Genomic DNA, 18,264 nt, shown 5'->3' with positions numbered 1-18,264 from the left:
CTGCCATTAACATTCCCCAGCATCCCATCCTCTCCTAACCAGCACGCCATACCTGAAGGAAGATAAGGGCTGGTTTCATATCTACCGAGTTTATCCAGTGTCCCATCCCATTATGTATCCCGTCGTAAACCCATAAAAAGGGCACTCTGAACTAATTAATCAGGTTTGACAACCTGGATAACCCAGGTCTGTCCTTGAATGTCCCCATTCTGTGTGCAATGCTCACCGGCGGCTATCTGGATGCATCCTATCTGTAATCACCCTGGGAGTTTTTAAAATTCATAATGCAGGTGGCACCTCCAAGTTAAGCAAGAAATAAGAAGCCATGGGTACAAAGGAACACATATTTTATAAGTTCCCTAGATGATTATAGGGTTCAGCTAGATTGCAAACACTGTTACACAAAATTCCAATTCTGGAGCAACAAGGTTAACGGGCAAGACTTTTGAACTATGGGCTACAAATGCCACCATTTAAGGCCAAGATCTTGACCCTGGGGCAGCCCCTGGGGGTGGAAAGTACACATAGGCCTCCTTTTACTTGAACTTGTCAGAATTCAAGATCCTATCTCCAACTTTTCTTTCTTTCTTTTTTTATTTCACTTTTCTTTTCTGTGGAATTTGACCCTATGGCATTCTGCTGCTTTCAAAATTCCCCCTTTGGGCTTTAATAGGGCAAAACTGAAGACTAAGACATACATGCCCTCTCGTGAAACAGTAAACGGTATAAATATTTGAGAATTAAGATATGTAAATTAAGATATATAAGAGATATAAATATTTGAGAATTAAGATATGTAGAGAGCTTATTCTGCCTGCACGGACTTCTTTTTGAGCCACACGTTGAGCAAGAGAGATGAAGGAAGGAATACCACACATCCCTCCTCTTCGTCTTGATCACCGAGGGCGCGGCACACAGCCCGGGAACCTGTGCAGCACTGTGCAGCCTTGCTGGGCTCCGGCTGTTTGTGCTAATTGGTCTGTCAACCCATAAGTGGGCTTAAAATTATGGAGATGTCACCTTACCAGGGCCAGGGCACATGGTCTGTACAGAGCAAAGGAAGAATCAGAAAGCCCCAGAGATGTGGGGCTGGGGGAACTTCATTCTAAAAGTCAGGTGCTGACTCAACTCCATGGCTTACAGGGGAGGGGACTGGGGTACAAAGAGATGGAAGGAACTTACTCAAGGCTGCCGATGCAACAAGGGCTGGGGTAGGCTCTGCAGCTGTTCAGAAGGCTTCCCTGCCTCCACGCTAGACCTCAAGCCCAGTTTCCTGCTGAGAGTTCTTATCAAGGACGGAAAATGTAGGCTGCAATGGGGACTTGGGAACACTACAGCCCTCCCAGCTGACATATCCAAGACACCAAGGCTCCTCCCTTAGAAGAGGTGAGTCAGGAGCCTCAAGTGTGTGCTTCAGGCATATTTTTAATGAAAAGCAATTTCCAGCTACTGCTGGAGAAGGGAAATAAAGAATCAGTAAGAAGCATCATGGTCACAAGATGCCTGGTACCACTAGAGCTTTAAGGATATTGGCTTTGCGCTAAAAAAGCAAGAGCCTCACGGAACCTCAGCCACCTCTACATGCCTCTGCAGCCGCTGCATGCCAGTGCTACAGAAAACATAAAAGTAGAACCGTGTCTATGGAACTATGCTACTCAAGTACATAAGGAAACCTAAGACTATAAACCAAATGCTATAATAGCAATTCAAGGAGGGACACACGTATAGATGGAGAGAAGGGAGAAACCAGTATTTGATGGGCTAAGCCTCACCAGCATGGGGTTGGGATACTCATCGTCCTAGGCCTCCAACAACAGATCACAACCTAGCTCACCTTTAGGAGAAAAGTGAGAGCCACATCACAAAACTCCATAGCCCTGCCAAGGGAGAGCCTGGGAGTGGGAGTCAAACAGCACGCTCTCCCCAGAAACCATTTTTAAACCAAAACCAATCCATCTTCGATGACCACTGGGCTGGGCACGGGAGATGGAATTCGTACACTGCAAAAGAGCCATATTGGGTGGCTGTAGAGATGCTCAGTGGTCAAGAGCAGTAACAACAGGGAGCGATGGCACACGTCTCTTTTTTAGACTTTCTTTTCATTTATTCTTTGTATCTTTTACATCATGCATCTCAATCCCATTCATTTCCCATCTCTTCATACCCACCCACTGCCCTTGCAACCACACCCCCAAAATAAAATAAAATTTAAGAGAAAAAAAGGTAAAGGTAAAAACAAATCTCCTCACAGAAGCTGTAGTTTGACATAGTGGGGCATGCAGCCAATCCTTGTATCCATAGAACTTTATGTGCAAACGTTGATTGCAAAGGGTCTTTGGCCTGGTTTGAGGCCTCTGGTTTCTTCTACACTCACTGGAGCTCCTCTTGGTTATCCTGTCATTGCCTGATGGGGGAGAGTCTTCTGTTTTGTGTTAATTTCATTGGTTAAATAAAGAGACTGCCTTGGCCCTTTAATTGGACAGAAAATTAGGTAGGTAGAGTAGACAGAACAGAATGTTGGGAGAAAGAAGTCGAGTCAGAGAGTCGCCATGATTCTCCCACTCCAGACAGACGCAGGCTAAGATCTTTCCTGGTAAGCCAGCTCGTGGTACTACACAGAATATTAGAAATGGGTTAGATCAATATGTAAGAGTTAGCCAATAAGAGGCTAGAACTAATGGGCCAAGCAGTATTTAAAAGAATACAGATTCTGTGTAATTATTTCGGGTAAAGCTAGCCAGGTGGTGGGAAGTGGCCCGCCGCTCCTATTACAACAGAGTGGCGCCCAACCGCTCCTACTACAACAGTTTTTACTGTGTTGTGGAGATCCTGCAGCTTTGGGTCTGTGGGTCAGGCCCCTTCATGTGCTCTAGCAAATCACAGATGGGGTGGATGTTGGGGTGGGTCAACTCATAACCTTGGTTCTGAGCCTGGGTAGTTCCAGGGTTGGTCAACCTGCAGTTTTCCCCTGTCTTCATCACCAGGGTGAGCTCTCCAGCATCGTCCTGGCTTGTTCACCCCTTTCAGCCATGAGCAAGGGGCGGGGCCAGTTCTCCTCCTTTCACATACTCAGAGTGTGACCCAAAAGTACCCAAACCCAGGTGTGCAGGGAACGAGAAGGTACCAGGGATGACACCACAAGCTCTCACACATAGTCTCATTCTGAGATTCCTGGAGGCAGGATCGCCATTTTGGACTGAGGAAGAGGTAAGAGCCAGTGGCTAGCTGTTTTGCTTTTTTGACCTTCGGGTTGAACCCCAATTTCTGTCTCTGGGTTTTTATTAATTGTGCTACATTCCAGTTGCAGCTCTAGTCCATGGTCAGCTGGCCTGGACTACTGCTCAGGTCTGTGCAGGCACAGTGCAGCATGGTGGGGACATGTGTCCCAGGAGGTCTTCTCACCTCATCTAGCCAAGAAGCAGAGAGAGAAAGGGGTCAAAATGCCAGGGTTTCTGTGTCATCATCAAGGAACCTCCGGAAACCATCTTCTACTGGACCCCACCTCCAAGAGGGCCCACCACCTCTCCATGGTGCTGCGGGTCAAGCGGGTCAAGGACCATGCCTTTAATACATGGGCCTTTTGAGGACCCAAGGTCCAAACTATAGGTCTGGCCATATGTGGTTTCTCCTCTTATTTTATTTAACTCCCCCAGAGAGTCCAACTAGCAATGTGTCTGGGAAACAGTGCTCCAGCATCATGGCTCAAACACTCCATCACAGCAGCTTGGAGAACCTCCAACATCACCCATGCCATCTCAGCAAGCCTGGGCCTGGAGGCTTTATTCGTTACCTTTTCATTTCATAATATTCTGATATAGACCAACTGAGAACAGCTGCTTAACTGATCACAGGCATCTACAGGCAAAATTCCCTTCATTTGCAGAAACTGCAGAACTCCGGACCACAAGGAGAGGGCTTCATTCAAGTGACTTGATGGTGGTCGTTTCCACCAAACACTGGCTATGGGTGTCCAGGATGTGCTTAGCCTGGGCTGCCAAGTTAAGGAGGAAATCCACACACATCCAGGAGCGAGTTTGAAAGTATTATTCCAGGACAGATTATATGTGCTTATGGGAAACAGTAGGGTGGGAGTTGAGCTAATATGTTATCTGTCACTTGGCCCATGAGAGACGTTGGTCTTCCTCTTTGCAAAGAATAGCGAAAAGAAAATGCTTCCATGTGAGTCACGTTTCTTCCATCCAGAGACCAAAGGACAAGAGTTTACAACGAACATGGGCAAAAAGGTACAACCAGGTACCCACAAGGCACTGTGTCCCTGTGTCCCAGGAGAAGTATTTCAGCATGGACACTGTCTCTGCAGTGTGTTTATCCTCTGACTCCTTTCCTTCCCCAAACACACACACACACACACACACAAGTCAGTATGTTCTCAATTCAGGGTGCATTGTGGATAGTGCCCTCTTCCTGGCCATTTCCTTACACCAAACAGACCCTGGGAGTAGAGACTCTTGAGGCATATTATAAACTAGCCCCCACCAAGGGGTGTGGCTTCAGGAATAAGTTGGGGTAGGGGCCAGGAAGATGGCAGCACAAGTCTGCAGATATGAGTTTGACTCTTAGAACTGACAACCACCACCAACACCACCACCACAACAACAACAAAGCCAAACGTGGTGGCACACATCTATGATCCGAGCATCTACAAAGGGATGGAGAATGAGCTGCAGGTTCATGGGCCAGCTAACCAGGATGCTATCAAGTGGCAGAAACAAGACCAACCTTGCTGTAACAGGGTAGAAGGCAAAAGCCGACTCCCAAGAGTTATCTGACGCACTAATATGCATACACGTACTCCAACACAAGAACGCACACAAAATTAATTAATTTTAAAAGTAAGATTAAGAGGGGCATAGCCACTGTCCTCAGTTCTCAAAGGACACTCAGATCCTACCGTAAGAAACCAGCTGCAGGGTTACATGCCGGGGTATTTGAGGATTCAGCTTTCTGTGGGCACGGAACTTGCTAGAAGCGCCTTTTTAAACAACTTTAAAGCCAGCTGCTGTGATGTTTAAAAGTAAACATGGTGCTGAGCATAAAAACTGAAAAGGGAAATGTAAGCATCGCAAGGTATTAATTAATCCCATGCTGCAAGATTCCTTCTGCTTAGATTAGCTCTGCTTAAAGAAATATTTACCCAAGAAACTCAAAGACAAGTGAAGACAGACAACATGCCATACTTAAGATGCTGTGATTTTTAATCATAACAGGGATTAAAAAGCTGGAACAAATGTGATTGTGGCTTACACCAGAACCTAGTTAACCCTTCCCCGCCCCCTTCCAAGAAAGCTGACAGCTATTTTAAGCCCACACAGCAGTCTCGCTGTCTGATTTGCAACTTGGGGAATCAGAGTAATTCTGCGGCTAGAATTTTTTTTAACCAGGCATGTATAATGAAGTTAATGCGTTACCAAACCTCAGAGTTAAAAAAGACAACGATTAGAAAAGAGAAAATGCTATTCTGTGGATTAAACCATGTGCGGACCAAACAAGCAAAACAAACTGCAAGTTGTAGAATTGGATTTAATGAAAACAGCAAGCCACTCTATGCCAAGCACTATGCTAGGCATTTACATGGTCAGTTCCCTTCACCCTCCCACCCACCCTCTGGGGCATATGATGTGCTGAACCTCTCTTCCAGACGAGAGACGTGAAGGAATTCATACATGGTCATAAGCAAGTAAGAGGCAGAGTCAGGGTTTGAAGCCAAACACAGCATGGGCTCCTGAATCTAAGCTAGGAGTTCTTGACAACCAAATTTATGTGACATTAAATAACAAAGTAAAGAAAATAAACAGAATTGTGGGTGGGTGGGGGTCATTAATGAAAACATACGTAAAGGACAATTAATAAATGATAATTACCTATTCCTGAAATTAAACATATGTTCTCATTCAATCTCTAACTCCTTTGTCCATCACTCATTGGGGTTTCCTTTCAGTCAGGAAAAGACCTTCCTGGGAAGCAGTGCAATGTAAACTAGAGATGAGAGGAATAAGTAGAAAGACACCGTGGCTCAGGTTACTCAGAACCAAGAACTGCAGGACTAAAGCAAGGGAAGCAGTGAGAGGTGATTAGCACCAAACAGCAGCTCCCACTGAAGGTGGCCAGGGAGGACCCTGACAACCACCACAGGCAACAGTTAGGAAACCACATTTATTCACTCATTCACGTTATATATACGCAAGACACTGCATTCACCACTGTGAAGGACACAGGACTAGCATCGGGCCAGGACAAGCAGCCCTCATCCCAGGCAGGGGTCCTGAACTTACCAAGTGAGTGGACAGCACAGACTCATTGCTCTCTCTGTTCCCTGTCTCTGGGTGCAGGGTGACCCATCCCCCTCAAGTCCCTGCCACCGTGTTTCCCCGCCATGATGGACTGTCACCTGAGCCATGAGCCAGAACAGGTTCCTGCTCCCTGAAGTTGCTTTTGTCAAGATATTTTACCACAGCGACAATAAAGGAAACAAAGACAAGGTCAGAACCAACGGATCATATTATTATATGTTTAAAGTCATGGAACGTCCAGAAGAGGAAAACCTAGAACCAGAACATGGAATAGTGACCACTTAGGATTGGAGCACAGGGGTCCCTTCGAGATGACGGAAATGTTCTCAAAGGACTGTGGGAATAGATATGTTTGTGAATATATAAACATCACTGAATTATACATTTTACTGGTGGATTATATAATGCATGAAACATATCTCAGTAAAGCTACAAGAAAGGGGTTGGGAAGAAGGCTCAGTCAGTAAAGTGCTTGCACTGAGGACCTGGATCTGGATCGCCAACGCCCATGTTACAAAAACAGTAACGGCAGCACACATCTGTAATCCTGGCCCTGGAGGACAGACACAGGCAGATCCCTGCAGCTCACTGGCCAACTGTCCTTCTAAGTCTCCAAATTCAGCAGGAGACCCTGCCTCAGAAAATAGAGTGGAGGACTCCACAGTTATGAACACGCACTGCTCTCTCAGAGGAACCAAGTTCAGTTCCCAGCACCCACACCAGGCATCTCACAGCTGCCTGTAACTCCAGCTCCAGGAAGGTCACCTTTCCCTGGCCTCTGGGCACCTGCACTCAACATGCCCATATACAGGACATCAGGCTCTGGTCTCCACATGCACACAAATACATACACCACACCAAGAAGAAGAAGAAAGTAGGAGGGGGGAAGAGGAGGAAGAGGAGGAGGAAGAAGAAGAAGAAAAGAAAAACTAAAGAAAAGGGGGATGGGCAGCAAAGAGAGGAAGTTTTTCCCAAAAGAGAAGAGGAAAAGAAGTAGGGGGAGGAGGAGAAAGAAGAAGAGTATCAGGAATCAAGTTTTCAGTGTAGGGCAGGAAAAAGTAAAGCCTGCTCCTTGGGCATCAAGGGTAAGGCTAGCTCAAAGGTCCCCAAGAAGCTCCAGGCAGCATCCTGCAGTGAAGAGGAGGTCGGTAATTATAGCCAGCGATAGCACTTAATGTTCCAGTTCTTTGAAGCACCATTATGAGTAAGCAATAATAAACAGTAAGTTGAGTCTAATTAGGGTCCTATACATAGGTGACTGGTCAGCATTATGCCTGGATGCATGATTTTGACCACAAAAAATGACTATGACATGTTGGGCAAATGAACAATGACCAAATGCCACAAAATCATGAAATTTACAGCTAAGGTAGAAATAGATTTATCTCAGGACACTTGGGCCTATCTACTTTTATAAGAAAGACACAGCTCTGTGCATCAGTAAAATCTCTCACCCGACATGTAATTTTACAACTTGGCTTTGACACTCCCTCATTAAGAAGTGGGGTTTAGGAAACTGTGGATAGCTCATTTGATAGTCCTTGCCTCATAAGCACAAAAACCTGAGTTTGATCCCCGGGACCCAGGGATGGTGACACATGCCTGTAATCCAGTGTTGCAAACACAGAGGCAGGAGAATTGCTGAGGCATGCCAGTGATATGAGCTGGCATCCTGGGCAAGCTCCTGGTCCCAGTGAGAGACTCTGTCTCAAAATTACAAAGCGGAGGACTGGAGAGATGGCTCCACTCTTAGGAGCAGAGGTTCTCTCGCAGGGAGCTCAGATTCAGTTGCCAGCACCCACTTGGTGACTGTTTATAATTCCAAGAGGATTCAATGCCCTCTTCTGGCCTCCACTGGTACTGCATATATATGGTACACAGACACACAGAGGAAAAACAAAGCAAAAACAAAAGACACACATAAAATTAAAAATAATTCTTTTTTTAAAAAGGTGAGCAACCCCAAGGAACACTGTACATATGCGCTCACACACTCAAACACACATCTAGAAAGGGAGCCTATTTCTAGTCCCCTCCAGTCATGAGCAACAGAACATAGCAGAAGTGACCTGTAAAACTCAGAAGGCCAACATGTGCTCTGGAAAGCCAACCACCAAACAAAAGACCCACCATGCTAGGAAAAAATATAAGCCAGTCATTAGATTCAACAACCACATGGAGAATCTACTAAAGCTGTGTAAGTGAAGCCTTCTAGGACTTTCCTGTCTGCTCACCAAGAAAAATAAAAAAATTTAAAAAAAAAAAACCAACATAATGTTTGTCATGTACACCGGAAGAACAGTCCAGCCAAGCCCTGCCTGAGTTCCTAGGCCACGGATCAGGAACAAAATACACGGCTGTTGTTCCTAGCCCGTCTAAAGGTAGTTTGTTAGATGGCAGCAGGTAACTGGACCCAGAGATCCCCAGTCGTTCTGTCACTGTCTGGCTATGGACCTTAGGTCAAGACTTCCCTTTGGACCTCAATTATCCATAAAGTGAGTCGACACCAGATGCCTAAGGCGCTTTTCAGCTCTGATGACCAGAACCACAGTCCAGAGAATGTGGCTAGGAAAACGGAGGGAAAAGCTGTGTCAGGAGTAGATAAGGTGGTCACGGACCAGGGGTCAAATGCTCTGGAGGGTGCGTATCCAAGGAGGCAGAGGCTAGAACGAAGGAGGGTGTGTAAGTGTCCAGTAAATACATTATGGTTTCGAAAGGCAATGTTCCCCATAGGCGTGTGTGTTAAAATCTTCATCCCCAGCTGGCGACGCTATATTAGCGGGTGGTAGAAATTTCCAGGAAGGGGGCCCTAGCTGGAGGAAGGAAGTAATGACGATGGCTTTGAAAGTTAGACCTGGTCTCCAGTTTCCTTTCTCTGCTTCCTTTATAGCACAGAGTGAGTCACTTCCGCCACATGCTCCCACCATCACGGTGTGGGCAGTAAGGGCCACTCCAGCGAGAGGAGCATTTGCTTCTCTGGGCAGTGCACACCTGCGTGCCGCCCTCCTGCTGGCCGTATGCCAGGTGTGTAAGCTCTGCTACCTCAACCAACAGCTAGAACCATCCATTGAGGAGGCAGAGGCTAGAACGAAGTAGGGCGTGTAACTGTTCAGTAAATACATTATGGTTTCGAAAGGCAATGTTCCCCATAGGCATATGTGTTAAAATCTTCATATGTGTTAAAAGTTCTGAATCCGTGAGCTAAAACAAACCCATTCTGCTCTAAGCGGTGTGAGTCAGGGATTCCATCACAGAGACTGAAGTCTGGCTGGGGCAAAAACAAGTTTTCACTGTTTGATGCTGACACGCTCTGTGAGGCTCATTACCAAGTTTTCCACCTGAAAAATCGACAATGCTAATGTTCCTGTTTCTGAAAGCCCCTGGCAGGCAGCAGCCTCCCCGAGCCTATATCCCGCTTCATCAAACAGAAGACACATCTGGTAGAAAAGCGGTGAGACTTGAGTGAGATCTTGCAGGTGAAAACGTATAAATTGGGCTTCATCGTTATATGCATTTGGGATGGGGTGCATGCAGGAAGAAGGGGTCTCGGGTATCCAGATCTTCCCTATACTTCCTGGGTGCTGGGATTGCAAGCATGCATCACCACACCCGAAGCAATGGTGCTGAGGATGTAACCCAGAGCTTCGTGCATGCTAGAGCAAGCACTCTACCGACTGAGATACTGGCAGGTATGTATGTTTCTTAAGTAGGCAGAGGTTCAGCCAGGGACACACTGTCCCACCTAACCCTAAATCTTTGTGTCTCCATGGAACTCTGAAAACTGAGAGGCAGATGTCCCGAGAATCACTCCATCCAGTGTTGATTCTGAAAAATTGCCAACCCTTGGAAGAGGAAGGCTCTGGCTCATTTTCCAAGGCACCTAACAAGGCAACAATGCATTTGCATTTTTACGGTCTGTGCTTTTCCAAAACAAGGAGCAAATGGCCTGTGGCTTTAACCCTGAAATCCCCACCGTGATGCATTTCCAGGAACAGACATGGCTCAATAAAAAGGTGGAAGTTAGCTGCAGAAGGTACTTACTGGGGTGTACAGGGGGAACAGAGAACTGATCTTCTGCTTCCACCCCCACGCAGGTCTTGGCTGACACGGGATTTGAATATGCCAGAGTCCAGCATGAACCACAAAGAGCCAGGAGGAAGGACCCAGTCCATCAACTCAGTCTTGGCCCATGGAAGCTCCACCTGCCCTTGTCCTTTCTTTTCCACCTCACCCTTCTCAATGCTGAACCCTGGCCCCCTGTGTTGTCTGCCTTAGGAACACAGACAAGCCATGGCTTTCCTCTTATTGACCAGCACTATCTGTGAATCCAGAGTTACTATAGAAACCACACTATGCAGCCCCCAGACATTTGCTCAGAAAAGAAACTACATGTTTAGTACTAGAGAGAAAAAAAAAGAGAGTGAGATCCAGTAAGTTGAAGGCAAGCGTCAAGCCCAATATTTCTTAAGGTCTGGTTGCAATCACTTCATTATGTCACCCAGATACTCATTAAAGGTACACATGTCCCCTAAACACATCAAGCTAGAAGAACTGTTCGCTTATTTGGTTTGTTGGTTTGTTGGTTGGTTGGTTAGTTGGTTCATGGTTAGTTGGTTCATTGCTTGGTTTTTCCTGATAGAAGTATGTGGCCCAGGCAAGTCACTAACTCATGGCAATCCCCCTGCCTCACCATTCCAACTGCAGAAGATTATACTAAGAATTGGACTTTACTTGAAATTTGTATGTACTTACTTTAGATTTTGACAGCTAGCTATAACCAAATGCAGAGGCCTGTGAGAAAAAAAAGCAACTTTAAATCTGACTAGTCTCTTTATCTGAACTCTTAAAAACAACCAAAATAAATAAATAAATAAACAACAACAACAACAACAAAAAAAACAGCGCCCATTGGGCTGGAGAGTCCCATCACACAGCTCTTGCAAAGGAGTGGAGTTCAGATCCCAGAGCCTACATCAAGCAGCTCAGAAGTAAGTAGATGTAACTCTGGCTCCAGGGAGATTCAGTGCCTCCGGACTCCAGGGAATACCTTCATTCAGTGCACATAACCACACACAGACATATAATTAAAAATAATAAAAGTAATTTTTTAAATATAGCACTGGTGAACCAAACAAGACAAAAGCCAATTTCTCAGTGTATGTCTATGCAAGAAAATTAAAGCATAACCATAATGAAAAGTTACACTCTTAAGAAACTGCTTACGGAATCCACAGGCCCAGACACACGAGACCAAACACTGAATATCCTGGGCCAACCAGATCTATTCTGAGACAGAGAAGTGAGATAAGATCTTGGCTGACAGCTTCCCTCTGGTCCCAGTCATATTCAGCAACCCAGTCCGCACTCCAAGGTAGAGTTTGATAACTGCAGGATGAAGGGGTGACGCCTCTAGTTCTAGCAAATGTGACTGAGAAAAGCTGTTGGGGGTGGGGGGTATGATTCACCAATCCATACATCGGCATGAGAAAAGGGACACAATTCTAAAGACAAGTGACCTCTGGGCTCCTAACTGACACTCCAAGGATGTTTTGCAAATCGAAGGAAATGGACACCTGAGGGCAGTTCTTGCACAATTTACTAACCTGTGGTCATCCAAGAAGAGAAAGCGGAGCAAGTTTGCCTCCGCGTCAAAAGTGCTGTTCTCAAAACCATCCAAACCCAACCTAAAACAGAACTCGCTTACACTTCACTCGGTGACAAGCACATCGTGCATGCTGAGTGTCCCTGCGTCTTTCTTTAGGCTATAGGTGGGGGGAGTAGGGCAGCGGTACCAATCAAGAGCCTTTCACGGAAAAGGACCGGTCCGAGAAGAGCAGTGGGAAACTCCACTGCAGTCTCAGAAGCCAAAACTCCTCGCACAGCCAGGTGCTTCACCATTCCAGGGTGGCCAGCCTTATACACAGCCACTGGTCCAGCACGCAGATTTCCACTCCCCACTCCCCCCCACCGCCCCAAGGGTGGCTTTGGGCTTGGCCCTGCAAATGTCAGTCCTCTGGGCTAAATTCTTCTTTAGCAACTGCTGAGATTTAACAGCCCACCACAAAACTGGAAAACGGGTTCCACCCGACCTCCACACCAGTGACTGGCACATGTAAGAGTCGTATGAAAGCAAACATTTGGGGAGTGACTTTAGCAACTAGACCCAGCTACTTGGAAATTTTCTTTTCTTTTAATGTTTTTAACTGGTCGGGAAACAGGCATTCTCCTCTTAAAACACCTCCCGAAAGAACCTCTCCTGGAAGCCCAGGAGGTAAATAACACCAGCGCTTCCTTAAAAGCTTTCAAAAGAACCAGGCGGTCAGGCTGCGCTGCTCAGGCTGCTCCGGGAAGTAACTCAATCCAGCCTTGGCGGGCAAGGATGGGGTGTCTGCAGGTGGGAGAAGGGGGTGAGGCAGTACACCCCAAACTTTGCAGGTGCTCTTTTTAGCTGTTCTGGGCAGGAGCTGAGAAAGGCCTAACCCACCTGCTCTGCGTCCAGGACAGCTGGCATCCCAACCACCCAGACCTGCCCCCTCGGGGTACTGCCCTCCCGGTGGCCCCTCACCTTGGCTTCAAAAGAGATGCCGTGCTGGAAGGCGTCCTCGTTGTGCAGAGGGATCCTCAGGTCGTGCCCGTCGTCCACAAGGTTGTACTTGGTTTTACTGGGCATGGTGACCCGCGGTGGACCCGCTGCTCAAGGGGCGGCGGTGGCGGCGGCAAGAAAGAGCTGGCGAGACCCGGGAGAGGGAACAGTGGGGCCAGGCGAGGTGGCGGCGAGGACCCGGGTCGTGCAGTGGGTAGCCTGGGTGCCAGGCGGTGGCTGGGGGGGAACCCGGAGCGAAGCGGAGGGCCGAGCGGCAAGGGCGGCGCGGATGCGGCTGGTTTGAGCTGCTTGGTGGCTGAGCTCTGGCTACCGGGAGGCGGCCAGGCGGCCGGGAGGCGGGAGCGGGTGGCACGGAGCCCCAGACCGCGACGCCAATCGAAGGGCGCACGGCCCGGAGCGGTGCTAGACCCGGAGCCCGATCCCGAGCTCGGCGCGCACAGCCCGGGACGAGGAAGAAAGGCAGCGGCGGCGACGGCGGAGCAGGGTGCCTGTCACGGAGACGCCGGATCGGCTGCCAGCCCGCGGCTCCTCCTGCGGGGCGGGCCCGGGCCGACTCCTCCCGCGCGCCAGAGCCCCGCCCGCCCTTCGCCGCCGGGTCCGCCCCGCGCCCCGCGCGCGCCCAGCAGGTGAAAGTCCCCGCAGCGTCTAGCCGGGACGCGGGAACTTCGCCCCGGCCTCACCAGAGGACCTAGGCGACCCAGCCTGCTCAGCTGGTAGCGGCGAAACAGCATCGCCTTGTATTTGTTTGTTTGTTTGTCTTGTTTTGTTTTGTTTGAGGAGCGGGAGAGGAGCGATGGTTTTTGTTTTGTTTTGTTTTCCCAAGAAGGCCCAAGATCTGTCCCAGATACTCTAGGTCTGAACTGCATTAATTCTGAGATCCCGGCTTCTCGTAAGAATCAAGGCGAAAAAAGGAGGGGGGGGGGCTGTCTCCAGTGCCTTTTGTCCCTTTGGGTGTGCTGCTTGCGTTTGGGGACACAACAGGGTGTCTTTGGGAAGAATTTAAATATTTAAGAGTCAGCCTTGTTGAACTGAAGTAGGCAGAAAAGGGAGCATTAGGAACAAGAGATTCCAGAGTGTTCTTGTGCCCTTAATTAAACTTCTATAACTGAGCATTGATTTAAAAAAAAAAAAAATGTTGCCAAAATTCTGTGAGGTTTCTTAGTAATGAGCAAAAGAAGCAGCCATAGGAGGATTTAGAGACTAAATATTCACTGTGTGTCAAAACGTCATAGATAGTGTTGTATAACAGTTTCCTCTGAGATTGACATATTCCATCCTACTGGGAAGCTCCTTAAGCAGGAAGGTAAACAAGTCAAAGTAGCTCCAGGAAGTCCCTGAAACTGGTCAGACCCACTAGGCCCCTCCCTGCCAGAGTAAGCAGTAGATGCTGAGAGCCTCAGCAAAGACTCCCAGAGCAAACCAGCTGCCTGGAAGAGGTCTAGACCAGAGTGGCTCAGCAAGGGCACTGTCCAACCTGTTGAGCTGCCTGCAGGCTGTTTTGTGTGCTCCAGGTTCCTAGCTCTTGTGGACTGTCACCCGTGCTGGGGTGAAACTTGGCGATACAGCTGTCTTTGTGTCATTTCTGCTCCTGTCAGTAACCTTACCCATATTCCAGTAGGTAATCCCAGTGAAAGTCATTGGTTCATCCAAGTTGGACTTGGGTGGTATCCATCCGTTGGTATGTAGTGAGTTTCCTATCTGGGGTGAACAGGTATGTTCGCTGTGTCTCCCCAAGAAATGTTTGTCATACAGCTATGCATTTATAGATGCAATTTATGTCTTCATAGCACCAGACGCCCCAATAATAACCAGCCCAGCTGGTGTCAGGGTTAAGATCCCCAGTGATGAAAATGACCAGTTTTGGTTGTACAAACATGTGATTGCTAACATCGTCAACTTAACCAGATCTAGACCCTCCTAGGAGACAGCCCTCTGATCAGTCTGGAAGGGAGGCTCACACTGGGGAGCTGGGATGGGAAGACCCACCGTGGACCCCATGGGCTGGGCTCCAAAACTGAATTAAAAGGGGAGAGTGAGCTGAGCACCAGCACCCATCTCTCTCTGCTTCCTGACTGTAGATGCCGTGGGCCAGCTGCCTCGCACTCCCATCACCACGCCTTTCCCACCATGACAGACTACGCGGGAATACTGCAGCAAAAGAAATCCCTCCTTCCTTCATAGTGCTTTGTCAGATATTTCATCACCGCAACAAGAAAAATAGCAAGTACATCTCTTTTGTTTGGTTTTGTCTTCGTTTAGGCTTGGGTTTTCTTCTCCTAGTACTGGGGATTGGATCTACCCTTGAGCCCACTCTTTACTTGCTGTTTTCAAACAGTCTCACTAAATTGCTCAAGCTTGCCTTGAGCCTGCAATCCTCCTGCCTCATCCTCTCCAGTGGCTGGGATTACAGACCAGCATCACCAGGTCCAGAATAACTCTGCCTTCAATTCTCTGTGGACACCGCCACCCAAACCATTCTTAGATTGTTGCTTGTTGCCTAGGCTACCCTTAACATCCCCCAGAAATACCCCAAAGACACCGCTCTGTGTTGTCTCCGTGATGAATTTAAGCGAACGGATACATTATTGTCCTGATGGCATTTCTTATCTTGTCTCCTAGGGTGAAAAGTACAGCTGCCCTTAGCTGTACGCTGCTGTCCCCTGTCTGCTCAAATTCCTGTGAAGAGATATCATCTTCCGGGGATATCTCCCTAAATAAAAGCAAGCCAGTGACTAGGACAAATTAATCACACACATTATGCTGCAGAGACTTTATTATATTCGTAAATATTAGTAAGAGCCAAAAATAATTTGCACCGAGGAAATGCACCAGTAACCTTTTTATAAATACGAGCCCTAAAGCTCTAGTCGGGCATGTATGGTTCTTTGAATGTCACCGTGGCTTTAATATGCATCAGAAATGCACTTTGTAAAACCCAGCCCAGGAACTCAACAACTTAAAGGCAAGATGTTAAATAACTATTTACATCTCATATTCTCTCCCAAATTAATCATGTTCCCTGACTCTAACAGGCCTTTTCTCTAGAGTAACTTGCACCTCACTGGTCTGATGAATTTGCCAGAATTTCATAACTAAGACTGTAGCGCATTGTGTCGAGACATGACACAAAAAAGGCGAGAGGCCTCAAAGGTCTGTCAGGGTCTAACGTAGAGAGCACCACACAGAAGATACCCGGTGATTATTTACGAGGCTGATGTGTGGCACCCTGTTCTCACATCTTACCATTGCCTCGTGTGATATACACAGCAGCCCTAGCGTAGCAGATTGCATGAAAAAGCTGGGACACAGAGAGGTTTTCACAACTTGCCGAGGTCACACATACAAAGGAGAGGACCGGAATCAAGGTGCAGACTGGCCCTGCAACGCTCCTGTGTGTAAATATGACTCTGGTGAAACTCCAGGGTTATGGCTTGTTTCGGTGTGTGTTGTTGCTCGCCTTTGTTCGCTCTGCTTCACTGAGATGGAATGTTCCAAAAAGGAGAGCCTGTTCTGATGTGGCCTTTGCCTTCTGTCACGTCAGCACCAGACAGGCCTGCAAACAGCCTTCTTTCAGAAAACAATGGACATCCACAGTAATTTCCTTTTTTAATATTTTTAAAGTGATATCAGCCTTTTTTCTATACCTTTGATTACCATTGAATAATACCTCAGAATTTCCAAGTCCGTTGAAGAAAAAAGACAAATAAAAGCTTGAGTTCTCTTGTTCTCAAATTTTCAGTTTGTTTCAGCTTTTATGATTTTATTTTGCGATGGGCTCCCACTCAGCAGCCCAGACAGGACTTACACATTTGCTGCCCTGCTTCAGTCTCCCAAACTGCTGCCATTTCAGACCTGTGCCATCGGGCCCAACTCGCAGTGTTTGAAGTAACCACTTGCTGTGTAACTCAGACTGCCCTGGAACTCATAATTCCCCGGCCTCAAGCCTAACCAAATCCTGGGGTCGCAAGTGCGGATGACCACATGGAACTCCCTTGTATTAGTATTATCTGTGTATTTGTAAGAAGAAAACAATGACTTTATTCTCAATGTGAGGGAACTGAATCCAAGGCCCCGTACACATCAAGCAAGTGCTGTATCCCTAAGCTGTATCCCCACTTAATGCTTCTGGTTCTTAATTATGACATAATAAAACTCAGTCTGAATTACATTTCATTTAAATAGAAATTGCTTATTCATAAAATACTTCCTATGCTAACTTTGTTTAGTTATTTTTTAATTTATTCATTTTTATTTTATGTATATGAATGCCTTGCCTGAAGGTATGTTATGTGCACCATCGCTGTCCTGGAGCTGGAGTTACAGACAGTTGTGAACCACCATGTGGGTGCTGGGAACCAAACCTGGGTCCTCTGGAAGAACGGTCATTGCTTTAAACCTTTGAACCAGCACTCCCCTTAACTTTGTTTAAAAATTAATTCTAGCACATGCCAGTAATTCTGGTACACAGGAGGCTGGGAAGCTGAGGCAGCTGGGGGAGGGGGGGCGGGCGGTCAAGAAGTCAAGGCCAGCCTTGGCTATGTTGCAAGTCCCTGGTTCAAACATAAATAAATAAAAATAGGGGGTTGTAAAGACGGCTCAGTGGTGAAGAGCCTGGCTGCTCTTTCAGAGGGCCTGGGTTCCACTCCCAATACCCACATGGTGGCTGTAGTCACCTGTAGCTCCAGTCCTAGCGCATTTGTTGCCCTTCTCTGGCCATCAGGCATGAAAGAGATTCTCAGATATACATGCAGGCGAAGTACCCACCCATATAAAAGTAAAATAAAACTTTAAAAAATCAAAATCAGGCTGGGTTTAGTTGTGCATACCTTTAATCCCGTTATTCAAGAGGCAGAGGCAGGTGAGACTCCAAGAGCTAGGATTATGGTTCGGTGGTAGAACACCTGTGTAGCAACTGTAATCTTCAGCAATCTTTTCATTACACAGTCATAAATGAGTTTAGAATCAATACCAAATCTATTTTTTTTAATTTTATAACATATTTGGAATTCAAAAAAACAGATTTGCTCATAAATTTCTACTTTATGGGGCTATAGCTTAGGTTCAACCCCAGTACTGCAAAAATAACAACTAGATAAGCCTTGCTCTGACTCACTAATAAAGTCTTACTTAGCCACATGAACTGTTCACGTCTTCATTTGACAGATGAGGAAACTGCATCCAAGAGAAGGAAATCCTTTACGTGGATGGAGAAGCAGTAAGTCCTGGGAATCCTTACACGAACATTAGCCAACAAAAACGAAAAATATATTAGCTTGCTAAATGCTACCCAGACACTCTATGATCGCTAATCTTGGCTGTCAACTTGACTCCATATGGACTCAACCAAGC

General features: G+C 47.0%; 1 protein-coding gene across 2 annotated transcripts in view; it reads right to left on the bottom strand.

Moving 5' to 3' along the window:
* C5H1orf226 (chromosome 5 C1orf226 homolog) overlaps window positions 1–13,427 on the bottom strand; it is a 287,393-nt gene extending 273,966 nt beyond the window's left edge. For both annotated transcript variants that reach the window (XM_057769571.1, XM_057769572.1), the window contains exon 1: window positions 12,877–13,427. In XM_057769571.1, the coding sequence (XP_057625554.1) occupies window positions 12,877–12,981 (105 nt within the window). In that variant the 5' untranslated portion in view covers window positions 12,982–13,427. The remainder of the gene's footprint in view (window positions 1–12,876) is intronic.
* Window positions 13,428–18,264: the final 4,837 nt, after the last annotated feature.

This window comes from Chionomys nivalis, chromosome 5 (genome assembly GCF_950005125.1).
Source record: "Chionomys nivalis chromosome 5, mChiNiv1.1, whole genome shotgun sequence".
Lineage (NCBI taxonomy): Eukaryota > Metazoa > Chordata > Mammalia > Rodentia > Cricetidae > Chionomys > Chionomys nivalis.
This window is presented reverse-complemented; position numbering and strand designations above follow the sequence as displayed.